Here is a 21308-nt window from a genome sequence, read left to right on the forward strand (position 1 = left end):
TTTGGAGGGCTCCACTGTTTTCCAGGTTCTCTCCCTCCCTTTAGTGTTATTTGTGGCTTTAGGTTGAGGTGCTTTGCCAAATACAGTATAATCAAGGGATCAAGGAGGGAACAATTCCAGACAAAGCCAACTTGCTCATCCATCCAAACTCTAGGAGATATGGAAGATCTAAAGATACAGCAGGTGACTGCTAGTTTTTGTGGAACTCAAAGTCTAGTTGGGAAGACTATGTTGGTGAACACTGCAGTGATATACCTGTGATAAATGCTGGGGAAGTGTGTCTTTTAGTCATCTATTTTGTTGTCTTTGTCTTTGTCTGACTGAAACAAGTGGTGGAAGACATGGTCTCATATCTCTGATCAAAATCCTGGCTCTGTTCCTTCCTGGTTCCAAACCCCTTGGCAGGCTTCTTAGTCCCCCTAAGACTCAGTTTATGCATCTATAAAATGGGGCTAGGAATAGGTGCACCTCGTAGAGCTCTGTGCAGGTTAGATGGGGAAAAACATAGTGAGTGCCTAGCCTGTGGAAAGCTCTAAATTAATGTGAATTATAATGATAACAATTGAGAATTTTGCAAGGAGACATTAAAGGATGTATGTATTTTATTTTATTTTATTTTTTGAGATGGAGTTTTGCTCTTATTGCCCAGGCTGGAGTGCAGTGGCATGATCTTGGCTCATTGCAACCTCCGCCTCCTGGGTTCAAGCGATTCTCCTGCCTCAGCCTCCCGAGTAGCTGGGATTACAGGTGCCTGGTACCATGCCCGGCTAATTTTTGTATTTTTAGTAGAGACAGGGTTTCTCCATGTTGTTTGGTCAGGCTGGTCTCCAACTCCTGACCTCAGGTGATCCGCCCACCTCGGCCTCCCAAAGTGCTGGGATTACAGGGATGTACGTTTTTTTAATTCTCCATTATGCACTCCCAGTTTCATCTCACTTCAATCCACTGGTTGATAGAAGTGCAGTCAAAGACTGTCCCCTCCTCTGCAAGCTTTTATGTTCTCTCTCCTCTCTCCCTAGCCATGTCCTGCTCTGTTATCAACACAGTTACTCACCTTCTGGCTTTCTCCTTCTATTGTCTCTCATCCCTCATGAAAACAGAAGCAAAGAGCCAGAGCCTTCAGTTTGGAGGAACTGAAAACGTTCTCTTCTGCTTTCTCATTTTGTAGATGAGGAAACTGAAGTTGAGGAATAGTGAAGAGTTTGTCCAATGTCATAGCCCCGTAATCAACGGGACAAAAATTTTCTTGCTGATGTGTCAAGATGGCATCATGAAGTGGTTGTTCACCGTAAACTGTAATACAATCCTGTTTATGGATTTGTTTACATATTTTTCCCTCCATAGGGAAACCTTTCTTCCATGGCTCAGGACACACTCCTGGATCGAGCCAACAGGAGAACTTTCTGGTAAGCATTTGTCTAACCTTTTTTTTTTTTTTTTGAGACGGAGTCTCTCTGTGTCGCCCAGGCTGGAGTGCAGTGGCGTGATCTTGGCTCACTGCAACCGCCACCTCCCGGGTTCAATCAATTCTCCTACCTCAACTTCCTGAGTAGCTGGGATTACAGGCGCCCACCACCACACCCAGCTAATTTTTGTATTTCTAGTAGAGACACAGTTTTGCCATGTTGGCCAGCCTGGTCTTGAACTCCTCAGCTCAGGTGATCTGCCTGCCTCGGCCTCCCGAAGTGCTGGGATTACAGGCGTGAGCCACCGTGCCCGGCCTTGGCTAACTTTTCAAAATTAAAGATTATGACTTGTTACAGTCATGTGACATTTTTTTCTTTCTGTTTGCTGAGTTTTTGATAATTTATATCTTTCAAAGTGGAGACTTTAAAAAAGACTCATCCGTATGCCGTGTTCACTGCCTGCTATCTTAGTGTGGACCGAAGCCTAAGGACCCTGAAAACAGCTGCAGATGAAGATGGCAAGCACCCGCTGCAAGCTGGCCAGGTATCTGGAGGACCTGGAGGATGTGGACTTGAAGAAATTTAAGATGCACTTAGAGGACTACCCTCCTCAGAAGGGCTGCATCCCCCTCCCGAGGGGGCAGACAGAGAAGGCAGACCATGTGGATCTAGCCACACTAATGATCGACTTCAATGGGGAGGAGAAGGCGTGGGCCATGGCCGTGTGGATCTTCGCTGCGATCAACAGGAGAGACCTTTATGAGAAAGCAAAAAGAGATGAGCCGAAGTGGGGTGAGTGGAAGGAAGACTTTAAAAAAAAAATTGTGGCAAAGTGCACATAATGTACAATTTTCCATCTAAATATATATATATATATTTTTTGAGACAGAGTTGCTCTTGTTGCCCAGGCTGGAGTGCAATGGTGCAATCTCAGCTCACTGCAACCTCCATCTCCTGGGTTCAAGTGATTCTCCTGCCTGAGCCTCCCAAGTAGCTGGGACAACAGGCATTGTGCCTCCACACCCGGCTAATTTTGTATTTTTAGTAGAGATGGAGTTTCTCCATGTTGGTCAGGTTGGTCTCAAACTCCCGACCTTAGGTGATCCACCCGCCTCGGCCTCGCAAAGTGCTGGGATTACAGGTGTGAGCCACCGCACCCGGCCATAATTTTTAAATGTACAGTTCAGTAGTGTTAGGTACACTCACATTGTGCAACCAATCTCCAGAACTGTTTTCATCTTGCAAAACTGAAACTCCTCACCTGTTGAACAATAACTCCCCATTGCCTCATTCTCCCAGCCCTGGTAACCACCATTCTATTTGCCATCTCTGTGAATCTTACTACTCTGGGTACCTCATATAAGTGGAAACATACAGCATTTTTTCCTTTATGAGTAGTTTATTTCACTCAGCATAATGTCCTCAGGGTTCAACTGTGTTGTAGCATGTGTCAGAATTCCCTTCCTTTAAAAAAGACTGTATAAATACTCCATGGTACGCATATACCAAATTTTGTTTAGTTATCTGTTGATGGACACCTAGATTACTTCTACCTTTTTGTTATTGTTAATGCTGTTATGAGTGTTGGTGCACAAATATCTCTTCAAGACCCTGCTTTGAATTCTTTAGGGTATATACTCAGAAGTGAAATTTCTGAATCATATGGTAATTCTGTTAAATATTTTGAAGAACTGCTCTACTGTTTTAGATACCATCTGCACCGTTTCCCACCAACAGCACACAAGGGTTCCAATTTCTCCATATCCTAAGAACACGTTATTTTTATTTATTTTTTCTTTTTTATAGTAGCCATTCTAATGAGTGTGAGGTGGCATCTCACCGCAGTTTTGGTTTCCGTTTCCCTAATGATAAGTGGTGCTGAGCACCTTTTCACGTGCTTGTTGGCCGTTTATAGAGCTTCTTCAGAGAAAGTTCTGTTCAAGTTCTTTTTTCATTTTGAGACCAGGTTTGGCTTTTGTTGTTGCCTTGTAGGAGTTCTTTATATAGTCTAGATATTAACCCCATATCAGATATATGATTTACAAATATTGTCTCCCATTCTGTGGGTTGTCTTTTCATTCGGTTAACTGTATCCTTTGATGCACAGAAGTTAGTATGATTTTTTTTAAAAATCATTTCTTGGCCGGGCATGGTGGCTCATGCCTGTAATTCCAGCACTTTGTGAGGCTGAGGTGGGTGGATCACCTGAGGTCAGGAGTTCAACACCAGCCTGGCCAACACGGCAAAACCCCATCTCTACTAAAAATACAAAAAAAATTAGCCCGGCGTGGTGGTGGGCGCCTGTAATCCCAGCTACTCAGGAGGCTGAGGTAGGAGAATCGCTTGAACCCGGGGAGTGGAGGTCGCAGTGAGCTGAGATTGCAGCACTGCACTCCAGCCTGGGCTAAAGAGCAAGACTCTGTTTCAAAAAAAAAATTTCTTGTATTGTCTTCGTTTCTTCCTCTTTTCCCCTCTCATGGTGGTGCTATGAGAAGGTGGAGGCAAACTGTTTGCTTTCTCTAACCCCTTTAAAAAGCCAATGCAGATTGTACCTGCCCCCTGGGCACCTGCCATGATTCGTCCCTCTTTATCTGAATCTCAGCAGTGCCTGGACCTGCCTCCAGTTCTCCATCCAGCTTCTCAGACCACACGTTTTGTCCAGTGTCTGCTGTGTGGTCAGCAGGCTCGGGCCTCTGCTTCCTATGGCCCAAAGGGCAGCCTCTCTCCTTGAAGAACCGTGGAGTTTGTGGCAGAAGCCTTTCCTTTCACCACCACTTTGGGAATTGGAATGTAAAAGAAATTCTCTTAATCCCCATGTACACATTGGGGATAATGTTCTTTCTTTTGTCTTGTGTTCTAGGCAAATGTAGGGCTCAGAGAAGGGCAGAGTATTGCAGGATGATGATGTAGAGCTGGTAGTGATGGGAAGGAGGACTACAAATGAGTCGGTGGATAGGGAGACACATGTTAAGGCAGGGCAGCAGTGTGGGTGTAATGACACTGGGGAAACAGACAGGAGTGTGCAGCCAGGGGAGGTCAGAAACCAATTGCTGCAATGGCTGTCAGCTGTAGTCCCAGCTATTCAGGAGGCTAAGGTGGGAGGATCGCTTGAGCCCAGGAGTTCAAAACCAGCCTGGGCAACATAGTGAAACCTCATCTCTAAATAAATAAATAAAGCAATTATCATTGTGTCAGTACTTATATACTCACATACCCAAATGAAAGTGTCATAATCACAACTGTAGAAGTACTTTGCTACGCAGTGTTTATGGAATTTATGGCACATTCAAGAACCCCATGAAATAGCTTCTGGTATTATCCCTTCTGCAAGTGAATGAAGTGAGCCTGGAAGAGATTCTAACTGGTCCATGGCTTATTTCCAGCCATAACCAGAGCTGAGGTAAAAAGCAGGGCATGTCTTTGATCAAAGCCCAGCTCTTAACCACTATACCATCTTTGCTTCCATATCTGGATTTTGAGGCAGAAAAGTTATAACTAGGGTTAGAAGTTTGTTTGTTTGTTTCCTGGGGTGGGGTTAGGTTTTAGGTAATAGACTTTGGCTAATCTACTGTGATGGCTCCTACCTGAGTCCCAGTTACTCAGGTGGCTGAAGTGGGTGCATCACTTGAGCTCAGGAGTTCCAGGCTGGAGTGAGCTATGACCATGCCACTGCCCTCCAGCCTAGGGAACAAAGCAAGACTCTGTCTCTTAAAAAAAAAAAAAAAAAACAAGAATGAGGTTTTGGTTTTGGCATAGATTGTTTGGATTTTGTTTTGTGATATGGTTAGCAAGTAGACAGCTGTCAGAGGTCTTTTATGGGCTAGGCACGGTGGCTTATGCCTGTAATCCCAGCACTTCAGGAGGCCAAGATGGGAGGATTGCTTGAGCCCAGGAGTTTGAGACCAGCCTGGGCAACATAGTGAGAACGTGTCTCTACAAACAATGCAGAAATTAGTTGGGCGTGCTGGCACGTGTCAGTAGTCCCAGCTGTTCTGGAGGCTGAGGTGGGAGGATCACTTGAGCCCAGGAGGTTGAGGCTGCAGGGAGCCGTGACTGTGTTACTGCACTCCAGCCTGGGCAATAGAGTGAGGCCCTGTCTCAAAAAAAAAAAAAAAATCATTTATGTTACTCGTAGATTCCTGCCCACCTGAAGTTATCTGTCTTATGTATTTCCCCTAGTGACTAACTCTTGTTTCACCTAACCTGAATTTCTCCTATAGAACGCCTTCTGAAGATATGCTATCTAGTGACTGGTTGGATTTGTGATTCTCAACACAGATGCATGCTGGAATCACCTGGGAGCTTTTAGTATGTGATGGTTCCTGGGCCTCACCTCAGAGAGACTGAAAAAGAACGTCTGGGTGTGGAGTCCTGAAGTCCATATTTTCAAAGCTTTCTGGGTGATTCTAAAGTCAGCCAGGATTCCCAGCCACCAGATTAGGCATGAAACAGACTGGTCATTCTCACTCTTGAAGAACTGGGCATCTAGACTTGACAATAGAAGATGTGTGTGAAATGGATTGCAGGGAACTGGGGTCAGGGAAGGGTGACCTTTCTTAGCCCACGGCCGCGTTGGGGATATAGGAGAGCTTGGAGATGCCCTCACAGTCAGGCTGCCAGAGGCAGGCAAAAGCAAACGACGGTAAAAGAAACTTAGCCTGTTTCGCATGTTTGCTGATTGATTTCCAGGCCTGAGGAAGAGATTCTGAGACTGAGGACAGTGGGAACACATGCAGAAGTTGTTTTGAAACTAGGAGTGCAGAAGTGCTCCCAACTAGACTTTTGACTGGACACCTGTCCTCCGCAACTCAGAGCCATGTTTTGATCTGGGGGATGTTTGGAGTCTCTTCTCTGATGCCAAATATTAGGCCAGGTTTCAATTGCATCCTCTGTGATAATAGTTCTGGGTTTTGACAACTTTTTTTCCCCTTTTAGGTTCAGATAACGCACGTATTTCTAATCCCGCCGTGATATGCCAGGAAGACAGCATTGAAGAGGAGTGGGTGGGTTTACTGGAGTACCTTTCGAGAATCTCTATTTGTAAACAGAAGAAAGGTAAGCAACTGGGGTGGTGCTTCTAGTTGAGTTTTAAGACCTGGTTCAGGAGGCTCTGTGAAGCTGAGCAGCTGGGTAACTTGGCCTTACTATAGGTTCCTGCCCTTTGGGATGCAAAGGCCTGTCTCAGGAAATCCATTGTCAGTTGAAGAAACAGATTCAGGTTTGTGTGGCTCTTGCAGTCCCAGAGCCAGTGGGGGTGATTAAGCGTTTCAAGTTTGATAAGGCATGGGATGCAGATTACTTAAAGGAATAAGATTGATTCAAAGGATCTTTGGGCTGGTGGCTGCACATACAGACGGGCCTTCTGCTAAACTGTGTATCTTAAAAACTTGACACCAGAGATTCTCGGCACCTTTCCTACCCAGTGGAGAGGAGCTGCCCCTTCCGTTTCTCCATTCCGGTTACCACTCATTTCTGATGACAGGCCCCTGTTGAGAGCGCATCTCAGGTGGATGTGTGTGGGCTTTCCCCCTAACTTCCTGTCTTTGCCGTAGATTACTGTAAGAAGTACAGAAAGTACGTGAGAAGCAGATTCCAGTGCATCGAAGACAGGAATGCCCGTCTGGGTGAGCGTGTGAGCCTCAACAAACGCTACACACGACTGCGCCTCATCAAGGAGCACCGGAGCCAGCAGGAGAGGGAGCAGGAGCTTCTGGCCATCGGCAAGACCAAGATGTGTGAGAGCCCCGTGAGTCCCATTAAGATGGAGTTGCTGTTTGACCCCGATGATGAGCACTCTGAGCCTGTGCACACCGTGGTGTTCCAGGGAGCAGCAGGGATTGGGAAAACAATCCTGGCCAGGAAGATTATGTTGGACTGGGCGTCGGGGACGCTCTACCAAGACAGGTTTGACTATCTGTTCTATATCCACTGTCGGGAGGTGAGCCTTGTGACACAGAGGAGCCTGGGGGACCTGATCATGAGCTGCTGCCCCGACCCAAACCCACCCATCCACAAGATCGTGAGAAAACCCTCCAGAATCCTCTTCCTCATGGATGGCTTCGACGAGCTGCAAGGTGCCTTTGATGAGCACATAGGACCGCTCTGCACTGACTGGCAGAAGGCCGAGCGGGGAGACATTCTCCTGAGTAGCCTCATCAGAAAGAAGCTGCTTCCCGAGGCCTCTCTGCTCATCACCACGAGACCTGTGGCCCTGGAGAAACTGCAGCACTTGCTGGACCATCCTCGGCATGTGGAGATCCTGGGTTTCTCTGAGGCCAAAAGGAAAGAGTACTTCTTCAAGTACTTCTCTGATGAGGCCCAAGCCAGGGCAGCCTTCAGTCTGATTCAGGAGAATGAGGTCCTCTTCACCATGTGCTTCATCCCCCTGGTCTGCTGGATCGTGTGCACTGGACTGAAACAGCAGATGGAGAGTGGCAAGAGCCTTGCCCAGACATCCAAGACCACCACTGCGGTGTACGTCTTCTTCCTTTCCAGCTTGCTGCAGCCCCGGGGAGGGAGCCAGGAGCACCGCCTCTGCGCCCACCTCTGGGGGCTCTGCTCTTTGGCTGCAGATGGAATCTGGAACCAGAAAATCCTATTTGAGGAGTCCGACCTCAGGAATCATGGGCTGCAGAAGGCGGATGTGTCTGCTTTCCTGAGGATGAACCTGTTCCAGAAGGAAGTGGACTGTGAGAAGTTCTACAGCTTCATCCACATGACTTTCCAGGAGTTCTTTGCCGCCATGTACTACCTGCTGGAAGAGGAAAAGGAAGGAAGGACGAACCTTCCAGGGAGTCGTTTGAAGCTTCCCAGCCGAGATGTGACCGTCCTTCTGGAAAACTATGGCAAATTCGAAAAGGGGTATTTGATTTTTGTTGTACGTTTCCTCTTTGGCCTGGTAAACCAGGAGAGGACCTCCTACTTGGAGAAGAAATTAAGTTGCAAGATCTCTCAGCAAATCAGGCTGGAGCTGCTGAAATGGATTGAAGTGAAAGCCAAAGCCAAGAAGCTGCAGATCCAGCCCAGCCAGCTGGAACTGTTCTACTGTTTGTATGAGATGCAGGAGGAGGACTTCGTGCAAAGGGCCATGGACTATTTCCCCAAGATTGAGATCAATCTCTCCACCAGAATGGACCACGTGGTTTCTTCCTTTTGCATTGAGAACTGTCATCGGGTGGAGTCACTGTCCCTGGGGTTTCTCCATAACATGCCCAAGGAGGAAGAGGAGGAGGAAAAGGAAGGCCGACACCTTGATATAGTGCAGTGTGTCCTCCCGGGCTCCTCTCATGCTGCCTGTTCCCATGGGTAAGGACACTCGACTTCCAGGGGCTTCTTCTTGCTTCCTCGCCAGCTTCTTCTTGGTGCTTGCCTCCTCTCTCATCTCTTTTCAACTATCTTCCAAATACAGTTGCCACCGTTACATCATAATGCCACCACCATCTGTTTTAGACCCCTTCATGAGCAAAGGTTGACGTATGGTAGGTAGATACATTGGATGAGGAAAAAAAACAATAAAACAAGGAACAAATGTTTGGGGAATGCCAATTTAGCACAAGGTATTAAGTGGGATGTAGGATTGCCTACGAATATTTGTCAACTGAAATTGCTTGTAAGCTACTTGGAGCGCTAGTGCCTAAGAGTCAGCCAATGTCTGTGGGGCAGAACAATGCCAGAGAGTCTGTGTCCCAGGAGCGAGGGGACGGAGGGCCTCAGAGCTGGAGGCTGGGGGGATGTTTCTTAGAAACATGCAATCTAAGCCTCCTTTAAGGAATGGTGGGACCTGGGTGCATAGAGAAGAAATTAAAGGAATTCTGGCACTGAAGACTGGTATGAGCCAAGTCACGACTGCAGTCTGAGAAAAAGTGTGTGCAGGTGACAGTGGAGAGAGACACAGGTTCCTTGGAAAAAAACATGATGAAGGTAAATCAAGGGAAATAGAGCAGAAACGTGGAGACCCTCCTTCTAAGCCCCCATGTTGCTCTGTACTGGGCATTGCCAAAAGCCCCTATTTTTGGGTCTGTTCACACACTTGCTGGGTGGTTGGAAGCTAGTGGCCAAGTCTGTGCAATGAAGAGGTTGAGTCGCCTGGCTTCTGAGTCCCTTCTGGGTTTATTGTTCAGTGCCTCCTACAGAAGGACCACCCACAGCGGTTGCAGGAAGGTGGCCACCCTGTGATGTGTGAGTTTAACCTGGATAGAAGACACTTGACATGGGGCAAAATTAAGGGAAACAGGAGGCTCGGCCCTTCCATGGGCAACAATGAGTTTCAGCTTTCTCGATCCCTTGACATTACCACGACCAGGACCACCTTCCTAGTCATGGTTTGGCCATGAAGGACTAACTGCCCACAGGGCCGCAGTGGTGGTGAAGTCCTGGTCACAGGGACTTGAGGTCTGGCTGTGGGACAGTCCGGAAACAAGTGCAGATGTTGGGGAGGGGGTCACGGGCTCTGACAAGGAAACTTGCAGAGTATCCAAAGCACAAGGGGACAAACCTGTTGACCAGCAGGGCATGGGTGTACCCGCTCAGCCAGCTTCCAGAGGATGGGCAGTGAGAGAATGAGAGAAGGCAAGGGGCAGCCAGGCTGGGGGCTTACGGTGTTTAGAGAGAGGGCAGGTGTGGGAAAGCAGGGTACGGCTTCTACAGCAGCAAACAGTTCCGAGTGACTGGAAAGAAGACAGTTGTCTTTATCCATCAGTCTGCCGTAACAAAACACGTCTTTCTAGATGGCGCCTGCCTTCCTCTGAAGACAGACTCTGACTGGAGCCCTGGTAGGGGGCACAGCACCCGTCTTTCTAGACGGCAGCTGCCCTCCTCTGAGGGCAGGGCCTTGCTTTGTATGTTCCAGTCCCTTCTGAGAACCAGAAGCCCGAGCATCTGTTAGAAATGCAGGATTGTGGACCCAGTCTTAGACCTAGAGAGCTAGACTTTGCATTTGAAGGAGAGCTGCAGGTGATTCAAAGGTGGCTGCACGTGTGGGTGCAGTGGCTCTTGCCTGTAATCCTAGGTTTTTGGGAGGCCAAGATGAGGGGATTGCTTGAAGCCAGGAATTCAAGTCCTTCCTCAGCAGCAAAGTGAGAGCACGTCTCTACAGAAAACAAAAGCAAAGACGTGACTGCATGTTGGAGTCACCTGGACCTTTAAAAAAGATCCATATAGCTGGACGCAGTGACGCGTGCCTGTAACCTCAGCTACTTGGGAGGCTGAGGCAAGAGGATTGCTTGAGCCAAGGAGTTTGAGGCTGCAGTGAGCTATGATCATGCCATTGCATTCCAACTTGGGTTTCATCTAAAAAAAATTTTTTTAAAATTCATCTGGTTCCACCTCAGAGATTCTGATTTTATTTCCATGGATGTGGCCTGGGCTTGCGATTTTTTTTTTTTTTTTTTGAGATGAAGTCTCGCTCTGTTGCCCAGGCTGGAGTGCTGTGGCATGATCTTGGCTCACTGCAACTTCTACCTCCCAGGTTCAAGTGATTCTCCTGCCTCAGCCTCCCTAATAGCTGGGATTACAGGCTCATGCTACCACACCCAATTAATTTTTGTATTTTTAGTAGAGAGAGGGTTTCACCATGTTGGCCAGGCTGATCTTGAACTCCTGACCTCAGGTGATCTGCCCGCCTCAGCCTCCCAAAGTGCTGGGATTACAGGTGTGAGCCACCGTGCCCAGCCTGGCCTGAGGATTTTTGTGAGCACTCCTGATGCTATTGTGTAGCCAGGAGTGAGGACTGCCCTCTGATCACCCAGCACAGAACGTTCAGGGCCATGTTGGGACAGTGGACTGGTAAGAGCGAGAGGAGAAGGACACTGGGGAGCAGGCTGTGGGGTGCCACAGTCAGCCACAGTCACAGGCTCATGCTGTCTGTCCGAGAGGAGGCAGAACTGGTTTTACCAAGGCTCATCCAGCCCTCTTCATTTCTCTGGGAACAATTTTTGGTTTCGTGACCCATTTCTTAATCCCCGAAAGGCATTTCTCTGAACTGGTGCCAGGCCCCCCGGCCCCCAGCTCCAGTTAGTTATTATTCGAGGCTGATTTCTTTTCTTTCTGTCTTCCTTCTAATTCCTAGATTGGTGAACAGCCATCTCACTTCCAGTTTTTGCCGGGGCCTCTTTTCAGTTCTCAGCACCAGCCAGAGTCTAACTGAATTGGACCTCAGTGACAACTCTCTGGGGGATCCAGGGATGACAGTGTTGTGTGAAACGCTCCAGCATCCTGGCTGTAACATTCGGAGATTGTGGTGAGTCCCCGTGCATGTGATCTGTGTGAGTGCAAGTTCATATGAGAGAGAGAGAAAGAGAGAGAGAGAGAGAGAGAGAGAGAGAAAAACAGACTGGAGAAAGATCTTCAGGACCAGGTTGCTGGTGTGGTTTCTTTCTTTTCTTTTTCTTTTTTTGGGGAGGAGTTTTTCTCTTATTGCCCAGGCTGGAGCGCAATGCCGTGACCTCAGCTCACTGCAATCTCTGCTTCCTGGGTTCAAGTGATTCTCTTGCCTCAGCCTCCTGAGTAGCTGGGATTACAGGCACCCACCATCATAGCCAGCTAATTTTTTTGTATTTTTAGTAGAGATGGGGTTTCATCATGTTGTCCAGGCTAGTCTCAAAGTCCTGACCTCAGGTGATCCGCCCACCTCGGCCTCCCAAAATGCTGGGATTACAGGCGTGAGCCACCACGCCCGCCGGTGGTGTGGTTTCTGCTGTAACAAAGTGCCACAGACTGAATGACTTCAACAACAAAAATTTATTTTCTTGCAGTTCTGAGGCTGAAAGTCTAAGATCAGGGTGTCAGCAGGGTTGGTTTCTTCTGAGGCCGCCCTCCTTGGCGTGTAGATGCCCCCTTTTCCCTGTGTACTGACGCCGTGTTCCCTCTGGGGGAAGAGTGGCCTGGTCTCCTCTTCTCACGGGACAGCAGTCCTGATGGATTTGGCACAGTCACGCATGACTACACAAGACCTCATGTTAACCCAGTCACTCCTTTAAAGACCCCATTTCCCAAAACAGCCACATTATGAGGTCTTGAGGATTAGGGCTTCAACATGTAAGTTTTGGGGAGGCACAGTTCAGCCCAGAACAAGTGAGAAGGTAGAATGGATTGGTAGCCAGCTGGGGAAGTTTTGTGTGGGGAAGAATGAAGGAGGAACTGAAAAAAATGTCATTTCTTGGAAAGACCATGATGCTCGATATATTCCATTTCCTCATGGGCCATGTTCATAGATAAGAATTGGAGAATTTGCCATTTACAACAATGGCAACCTCAGCTAAAAACTATGAAAATTGTTTGTTTTTTCTTTGAGACAGGATCTCCCTCTGTCACCCAGGCTGGAGTGTGGTGGTGTGATCATGGCTCACTGTAGCCTCGACCTCCCAGGCTCAAGCAATCCTCCCACCTCAGCTCCCCTGAGTAGCTGGGACTATAGGCACGCGCCACCATGCTGGCTAATTTCTGTATTTTTTTGTAGAGATGTGGTCTCATCACTTTGCCCAGCCTGGTCAGAATGCTTTGGATGGGTTGAAATGTCACAGGGAATCTCCTGTGACTTTATTAATAATGTGCTTGCTCACACCTGTAGTCCCAGCTACTTGGGAGGCTGAGGGAGGAGAATCGTGTGTACCTGGGAGGTGGACATGGCAGTGAGCCGAGATCGTGCCATTGCACTCCAGCCTGGGAGACAGAGCGAGATTCCATTTCAAAATAATAATAATAATAATAATAATAATAATGATAATAATAATAATGTGCTTGCTCTCTCCCACACCGTGAATCAGATTCACACGCCATACCACGCTGGTGCCTGGGCCGTCTCACTAGCTCTGTCTCATTCCCTGCTCTGTGGGCGCATGCAGGCGTCTGCATTTTTGAGGAGCCGCACAGCAAGTGTTAAAGTCCGCCACTCTAGGACATTTTGCTACCTCCCTCTCCGGCTCAACACGCTCACCTTGTCACCAGTCTTATCAATTTTTCCTCCTACCCGAGCTGTTTTCCACTTTTCCTCGTCCTCACCCCACCAGCCCAGATCCAGCAACCGTTACCACTTGCCTGGACACGCAGTGACCTCCTAGACCATCAGCTCCCCGGGGATAGGGTTTGCATTTGTTTGTCTTGCCGTCATCTTTGCCACACCTGGACAGACATCTTAGTACTTATCGGTGGCCAAAAGCGCACACTGAATGAATATTGGTTCTTTGGTCTCCCTGTGTCTGCCTTTCTCCCTCACCCGACCATTCTCCGCACAAAAGTAAGATGGTCCTTTAGAAAATTCTGATTTGAGGCCAGGCACGATGGCTCACGCCTGTAATCCCAGCACTTTGGGAGGCTCAGGCAGGAGGATCACGAGGTCAGGAGATCGAGACCATCCTGGCTAACACGGTGAAACCCCGTCTCTACTAAAAATACAAAAAATTAGCCGGGCATGGTGGCGGGAGCCTTTAGTCCCAGCTACTCGGGAGGCTGAGGCAGGAGAATGGCGTGAACCCGGGAGGCGGAGCTTGCAGTGAGCCGAGATAGCGCCACTGCAGTCCGGCCTGGGCGAAAGAGCGAGACTCTGGCTCAAAAAAAAAAAAAAAAAAAAAATTCTGATTTGATTGTGCTGTTCCGTGGCTTAAATGCTTTCTGTCTGCTATGCTCTTCATTTTTTACTTTATTTATTTATTTTTGTAGATGTAGGGGGCACAAGTGCAGCTTTGTTCCATGTATATATTATTGCACAGTGGTAGTGTCTGGGCTTTTACTGTAAACCCCCCCCTTTTTTTTTTGAGATGGAGTCTCGCCCTGTCACCCAGGCTGGAGTGCAGTGGCACAATCTCGGCTCACTGCAACATCCACCTCCTGGGTTCTAGCGGTTCTTCTGCCTCAGCCTCCTGAGTAGTTGGGATTACAGGCATGGGCCACCACGCCCAGCTAATTTTTGTATTTTTAGTAGGGACAAGGTTTCACCGTATTGGCTAGGCTGGTCTCAAACTCCCTGATCCAAACTTTGTGATCCACCTGCCTCGGCCTCCCAAAGTGCTGGGATTACAGGCGCGAGCCACCACGCCCGGCCGTAGTGTAACTCTTACCCAAATAGTGAACATTGTACCCAATAAATAATTTTCCAGCCCTCGCCTGGCTCCCACCCTCCCACCCTTCTGAGGCTCCAGTGTCTATCATTCCACGCTCTATGGATGTTACCCTTTGTTTAGCTCCCACTTGTAAGTGAGAACATGTGGTATTTGACTCTCTGTTTTTGAATTGTTGCACTTAAGATAATGGCCTCTAGTTCCATCCATGTGGCTTCAAAGATGTGACTTCATTCTTTTCTATGGCTGAGCAGTATTCCATTATGTATATAGATCACACTCTCTTTATCTTTGCTCTTTTGATAAATTTCAAATCGTAGTACTGTGGACACTGGCTGTTTGGGACACTTAACCTTATTTTTCCAACTTCATGCCCAAATTCTCTCCCCACTGCCATTGCCCCTGTATGATTCTGGAGAGGCAGACACAAACAGGGAAGGATAGGGGACAAAGATGTTTTGCAGATAAGTAGAGATCCATTTGTCCATTTGCTTGAAGTTGGTGTAAGTATAGGGGCAGAAAGGAAGGTGGTCTAACAGGCTCCAGGACCTATGAACTATTGCCCTGGAAGGAAGCTAGAATGTTGTTCTTGCCCCCATGACAGGGATAAATTATAGTTTTTGTTGCTGGTGGTGGTGGTGATGGTGGTAGTCATGTATGTGTGTGTTTGTGTGCATGTGTGTGACAGTGAAACAAATCAAGAATCAGAGCTGCAGCAGAGGATGTGGAATCCCAGCACTTTGAGAGGCTGAGGTGGGCAGATCACTTGAGCCCAGGAGTTCAAAACCAGCCTGAGCAAGCTGGTGAGACCTTGTCTTTACAAAATAATAATAATAATAATAATAATAATAATATAAATAAAATAAAATGGCTAAGCATGGTAGCACATGCCTGTATTTGCAGCCACTTAGGAGGCTGAGGCAGGTGGATCCCTTGAGCCCAGGAGTTCGAGGTGGCAGTGAGCTATGATCTCGCCATTGCACTCCAGCCTGTGCAAAAAAGTGAGACCCTGTCTCTAAAAAAAAAAAAGAAAAGAAAAAGAAGGAAAGAGAAAAAGAATCAGAGCTGCTTTTCCTTTCAATATAGATGGAGGGCTGGGATGAAATAATCAAACACAATGGGGTGACAATGTTGGTAAAGACAAGAAATAGCTGAGTGCAGCACTGGCGAGGGCAGTGCCGACTGCGGGCACATCAACGATTAGGAATACGAGGGAAGGAGGTGGGTGCACAGGCCCACACCGCCCGCTTCACTTACCAACCAGGAGTGCACCATTCACATGTCTGGGGTGTGATCTCAATGCACCCGGCACTGTTTACGGCCAGGAGTTCGCTGACAGTTGCTCCCTCTGCTGTGACCAGGGAGCCTGGGGGCTGACCTCCCAATGTGCCTTGTGCTGCATTCCGGAGCTCTCTGGTCAGGTGTGTTCTGATGCTTTCTCTATTCCGGAGCTCTCTGGTCAGGTGTGTTCTGATGCTTCCTGTATTCTGGAGCTCGCTGGTCAGGTGTGTTCTGATGCTTTCTGCCTCTGTTCTTGGCATGAAGGTTGGGGCGCTGCGGCCTCTCGCATGAGTGCTGCTTCGACATCTCCTTGGTCCTCAGCAGCAATCAGAAGCTGGTGGAGCTGGACCTGAGCGACAACGCCCTTGGGGACTTCGGGATCAGACTCCTGTGTGTGGGACTGAAGCACCTGTTCTGCAATCTAAAGAAGCTCTGGTGAGTCGATCCCGTTCCCCGAAGGAAGCTCTGTCAGCGAGGCGTGCTGTGCCCTCTGGCTTCAGTGAGGCCCGGTGGGCTGGGGTTTGAGTGAGAATGGCCTCGGTGGCTCAGGTCACACTGCGTGCACTGGTCTCTGGGTGTCTAGCATTTCGGTCAGTTAGTGTTTGTTGTGGGGAAAGCCACACACTCAACCCTGACAAGGAGCATAAATAATAACAAAAAGAAGATGTCTGCCTTTAGAGTGCCTACTGCCTAGCTGAGAAAAAGAAAAAACCAGTGTAATGCATTGCTTTAGGGAGTTTTAGAACTTCATGACAAGCCCTGGGTCCTCACATTGTATAAGAAAAATGGTGCTAAAGCAATGCAGACACTCGATGTTGTATGCAGCCCTTCCCTGAAGGCTTCTGGGAGACTTGCATTTTGAAGGAGAGAAAAAAACGCTTAAAAAAAACGCTTAAAAATAGAAGGGCCAATTCTCACCCATTAGGATGGCTATTATCAAACAAAAGCAAGAAAACTAGAAAACAAGTATTGGCGTGGATGCGGAGAAATGGAAGCCATTGTGTGTTGCTGGTGAGAATGTAAACGACGCAGCCACTGTGGAAAACAGCACAGCAATTCCTAACAAATAAATATAGAATTACTATTGGAGCCAGCATTTCCACTCCTGAGTATATCCACAAAAGAGTTCAAAGCAGGAACTCAGCCAGGAGCGGTGGCTCACACCTGTAATCCCAGCATTTTGGGAGGCTGAGGCAGGTGGATCACTTGAGGTCAGGAGTTCGAGACTAGCCTGGCCATCATAGTAAAACCTTGTCTCTACTAAAAATACAAAAATTAGCCAGGCATGGTGGCACATGCCTGTAATCCCAGTTACTCGGGGTGGAGGCAAGAGAATCGTTTGAACCTGGGAGGCAGAGGTTGCAGTGAGTCAAGATCCCGTCACTGCACTCCCGCCTGGGTGACAGAGGAAGAGTTAAAAAAAAAAAAAAAAAAAAAAAGAAGGCAGGAACTCAAACATGTTATTTGTACACCCATGTCCATAGCAACACTATTAGCAATAGCCAAAAGGTGGAAATAACCAAACGTCTTTCAACAGATGAAGGGTGTTGAAAAGTGCTATATATGTACATTCAGCTTTAAAAGGAATTCTAGTACACACTACAATATGGATGAGCCTTGGGGACGTTATGCTAAGTAAGATAAGCTGGACTCAAAAGGGCAAATACTCTGTGATTGTCCTTATAGGAGGTGCCTAGAATAGTCAGATTCATATAGACAGAAAGAAAGGTGGCTGCAAGCAATGGGAGAGCGTGGAATGGGAAGACATCGTTTAATGGTTATGGAGTTTCAGTTCTGCAAGATGAAAGGAGTTCTGGCGACAGTGGTGGTGATGGTTGCACAACAATGTGAATGTGCTTAAGGCCATTAATTGTGCACTTAAAAATGGTTAAAACGGTAAATTTTATTTTACACGTATTTTACCACAATAAAGCTGAATGTAGGGAACTGGGAAGATGTAGTATTGGTGCAAGCTTGGAGAATGCTTACTTGTTATTCCACCAGATGGAAAAGGAAATCAGAAGTGTACATAGAGCTTGTGTCCACTCCCTGTCCCTGTGTAAACTGGAGTAGAGGCAGTGGCAGGTACGGGTGCCTCCTTGTCCATGGTGGAGCGTGGGTGAGAGACATGACTGACATTCTGCCGTCTTTATGGAAGGTTGGTCAGCTGCTGCCTCACATCAGCATGTTGTCAGGATCTTGCATCAGTACTGAGCACCAACCATTCCCTGACCAGACTCTACATGGGGGAGAATGCCCTGGGAGACTCAGGAGTCGCAATTTTATGTGAAAAAGCCAAGAATCCGCAATGTAACCTGCAGAAACTGGGGTAAGTCTTCATGGGTGTCATAGCAGAAAAGTAACTTCTTTTCAGGGGTGAATTATTTGGAAAATGTGGATGGGGGTTACTTTGGTCAGGCAGAGCTGAAGGTAGAGTAAGGAGGTGAAAACATCAGAAATGGTTTGAAGGACTGGATGCATGTAATGTACACTACTGCTAATAAGGTAATTCATGCTCAGTTATGATTATAGAACTGGAGTTTCTTAGTGTTGGAAGAAACCTTAGAGATGGTGCAGCCCAATTGCCTGTTGAGGGAAAAACTTGCTTCCAAGGCACTCACATGAATAGTCACCCATTTTATGTGTGCATGCTTGCAAGCGTGCCAGTTATCACACAGTGTGTGCAGCCTCTACGCTAGGAGAGGACTCTTACCCTGCAGCCTCCACGCTAGGAGAGGGCTCTTACCCTGCAGCCTCCACGCTAGGAGAGGGCTCTTACCCTGCAGCCTCCACGCTAGGAGAGGGCTCTTACCCTGCAGCCTCTACGCTAGGAGAGGACTCTTACCCTGCAGCCTCTACGCTAGGAGAGGGCTCTTACCCTGCAGCCTCCACGCTAGGAGAGGGCTCTTACCCTGCAGCCTCTACGCTAGGAGAGGGCTCTTACCCTGCAGCCTCCACGCTAGGAGAGGGCTCTTACCCTGCAGCCTCCACGCTAGGAGAGGGCTCTTACCCTGCAGCCTCTACGCTAGGAGAGGACTCTTACCCTGCAGCCTCTACGCTAGGAGAGGGCTCTTACCCTGCAGCTTCTACGCTTGGAGAGGGCTCTTACCCTGCAGCCTCTAGGCTAGGAGAGGGCTCTTACCCTGCAGCCTCTATGCTAGGAGAGGGCTCTTACCCTGCAGCCTCTACGCTTGGAGAGGGCTCTTACCCTGCAGCCTCTGCACTAGGAGAGGGCTATTACACTGCAGCCTCTATATCCTCAACAGTGTCATGGCTCAGCACCTTCACCTATGTAGCCATGCTCTCCCAGGTACACAGGTTGGTTTGTTAGTGTCTGTCTTTGAAATGTGGTGCGCAGACCTGATGATGCATGGTGGATGTTTTACCTCCTGTTGCAGAGAACTATGGTTTCACTGGTGGAACCTCTGATTTCCTTATGTTTTTTGGCAGTTGCATAAGCCATTTGGTTCATGTTGGAATTCTGCAGTAAACAGTAGTAGAGAATACCCACTAATAATCATGCACTTTCTCTGTACCACTTTCCTGTGTCGCTTTCCCTGCATCACCTGCTCTTTCACGTTCTTACATGGATTTTCTCAGTTGGCTTCAGAAAGATGCTATAGGGTGGGGAATCTGTGTCTCCAATTTAAAGAGGAGAAAATAAAATTCAGGGAGCCTCATACCTTTGTCCAAGGGCACTCAGAGAGAAGGTAGCGGAACTCTAGTGTAGACAAATGTCTGTGACCCCCCAAGCCACTGCCTTAATTCCCAGTGCGTTGCCTCAGGAGATGTTGCTAGTGGGCTCTCTACAGGGCTTCTTCATCTGGCTCTCAGCCTAAGGGTGGGACCTCCAATTGAGCTTTGCTAAACCTCATCTTTTGACCCATTGACTAGGCAGTTTTGAATCTTAATTCTGTTCAATAATATCTACAAATACAATAAGCAAATTGTATAGGTCTTCATTTATTCACATTATTAATATATATACCAGCCAGATCAGCATTCAAGACAAAATACAGCAGGAAAGGTCTTCCCAGAGGAGTAATCCATAATCCATAATTAACAACCAATATCTGTTCACAAAGCTCCGATACTTCCTTGGACCTGTCCCATCAGCCAGTCCTCAGATGTGACCATATCTCTTTCTGTGAAGTCCTCCTGCAGTGCCTTCATTTCCTCGCCTGAGGGTATTACCCTTCCTCAGCAAATCGCCTTAGAATACTACTCTTCCTTAGCAATTTGACTTCTGCTTCTCCAGGTTTGTTCAACAAACATGATTTGGTCTCTTTATTTTGCAGGCCCTCTGGGGGCTCTGTGGTGGGCACTGACAGTAGCAGTGAGTAAAACAGACCAAAATCCTGTTTTCACAACCATTCTTTTAGGGAAATGATAACAGATAATAGACAAGCTAAACAATATTATACAGTGTGTATAAGAGCTGTAAGAAAAACGAGTGATGGCGAGGAGTGCTTCTCTGCTCGGGTTTGGCGAGTGCCTCTCTGAGCGGGTGACATTGGAGCAGGTGCTAAGTGAAGTATGGGATGGGCTGTGAAGGAGCCGGAAGAGCCTTCCAGGCAAAGCAGATGGAACCGAAGAGGACCAGGCGTAGGCGCTCAAGTGACTCTCCGTGATCCTGGTTCCAAATTCCAAATGACAAACAAGTGAATTACAAATGCGCCTGATGCATCTGTAATACACTCTATGTAGTTACTATTGTCAATACCTAACCTGGTAGAGCTGCTGTAATAAAGTTTCACAAACAGAGCGGCCTGAACAACAAGAGTTTATTGCCTCTCAGCTCTGGAGGCCAGAGTCTGAGATTGAGGCATCAGCAGGCTGGGTCCTTATAGGTCGTACAGGTCCTTCCCAGTCCTTACTTTAGTTGACATCTGCTGCCTTTAATTCATTTCTCTCTTCCTCTTTGGAAACCTTCTTCTCTCTTATTTTTAGGTCACTGCTCAGTCTTTCCTGCTAATGTTATAGCTTCCCCCTCCCTGGATCCTGCATTGGCTTCTCTTCCTGTGGTCTGGAGATTTCACCACTGGTTTAGTTTTGGTTTTTTTTTTTTTTTTTTTTTTTTTGAGATGGAGTCTTACTCTGTCACCCAGGCTGAAATGCAGGGGTGCAATCTTGGCTCACTGCAACCTCCGCCTCCCGGGTTCCAACAATTCTCCTGCCTCAGCCTTCTGAGTAGCTGGGACTACAGGTGTGCACTGCCATGCCTGGCTAATTTTTGTATTTTTAATAGACATGGGGTTTCACCATGTTTGCCAGGCTGGTCTCGAATTTCTGACCTCAGGTGATCTGCCTGCCTTGGCCTCCCAAAGTGCTGGGATTACAGGCGTGAGCCAAACACCCTGCCTGGTTTACCTTTTTTTGTTGTTGTTGTTACTAAATGTTTCTAAACTCCCTGAGAATTCTCATACACCTCTCAATTTCAACAACAATAGGTCTCAAACCCAGATATCATTCACAAACTTTTTATTAGAAAAGTAACACATGCTTGGTGTAAACATATCATAGTACAGACAAAGTGGAAAGTGAAAGCTCCTTGTCAGCCCTCTTCTGA

At 47.6% G+C, this 21308-nt stretch overlaps 1 protein-coding gene across 2 annotated transcripts in view; it reads left to right on the forward strand.

The window, feature by feature from the left end:
* NLRP3 (NLR family pyrin domain containing 3) overlaps positions 1–21308 on the forward strand; it is a 42225-nt gene that overhangs the window by 13466 nt on the left and 7451 nt on the right. For both annotated transcript variants that reach the window (XM_032136995.2, XM_058430876.1), the window contains exons 3-9: positions 1345–1406; positions 1878–2198; positions 6342–6461; positions 6959–8711; positions 11473–11643; positions 16004–16174; positions 17898–18068. In XM_032136995.2, coding sequence (XP_031992886.1) covers positions 1916–2198; positions 6342–6461; positions 6959–8711; positions 11473–11643; positions 16004–16174; positions 17898–18068 — 2669 coding nt within the window. In that variant the 5' untranslated portion in view covers positions 1345–1406; positions 1878–1915. The remainder of the gene's footprint in view (positions 1–1344; positions 1407–1877; positions 2199–6341; positions 6462–6958; positions 8712–11472; positions 11644–16003; positions 16175–17897; positions 18069–21308) is intronic.

The sequence above is a fragment of the Hylobates moloch genome, unplaced genomic scaffold, assembly GCF_009828535.3.
Source record: "Hylobates moloch isolate HMO894 unplaced genomic scaffold, HMol_V3 SCAFFOLD_18, whole genome shotgun sequence".
In the NCBI taxonomy this organism is placed as follows: Eukaryota; Metazoa; Chordata; class Mammalia; order Primates; family Hylobatidae; genus Hylobates; species Hylobates moloch.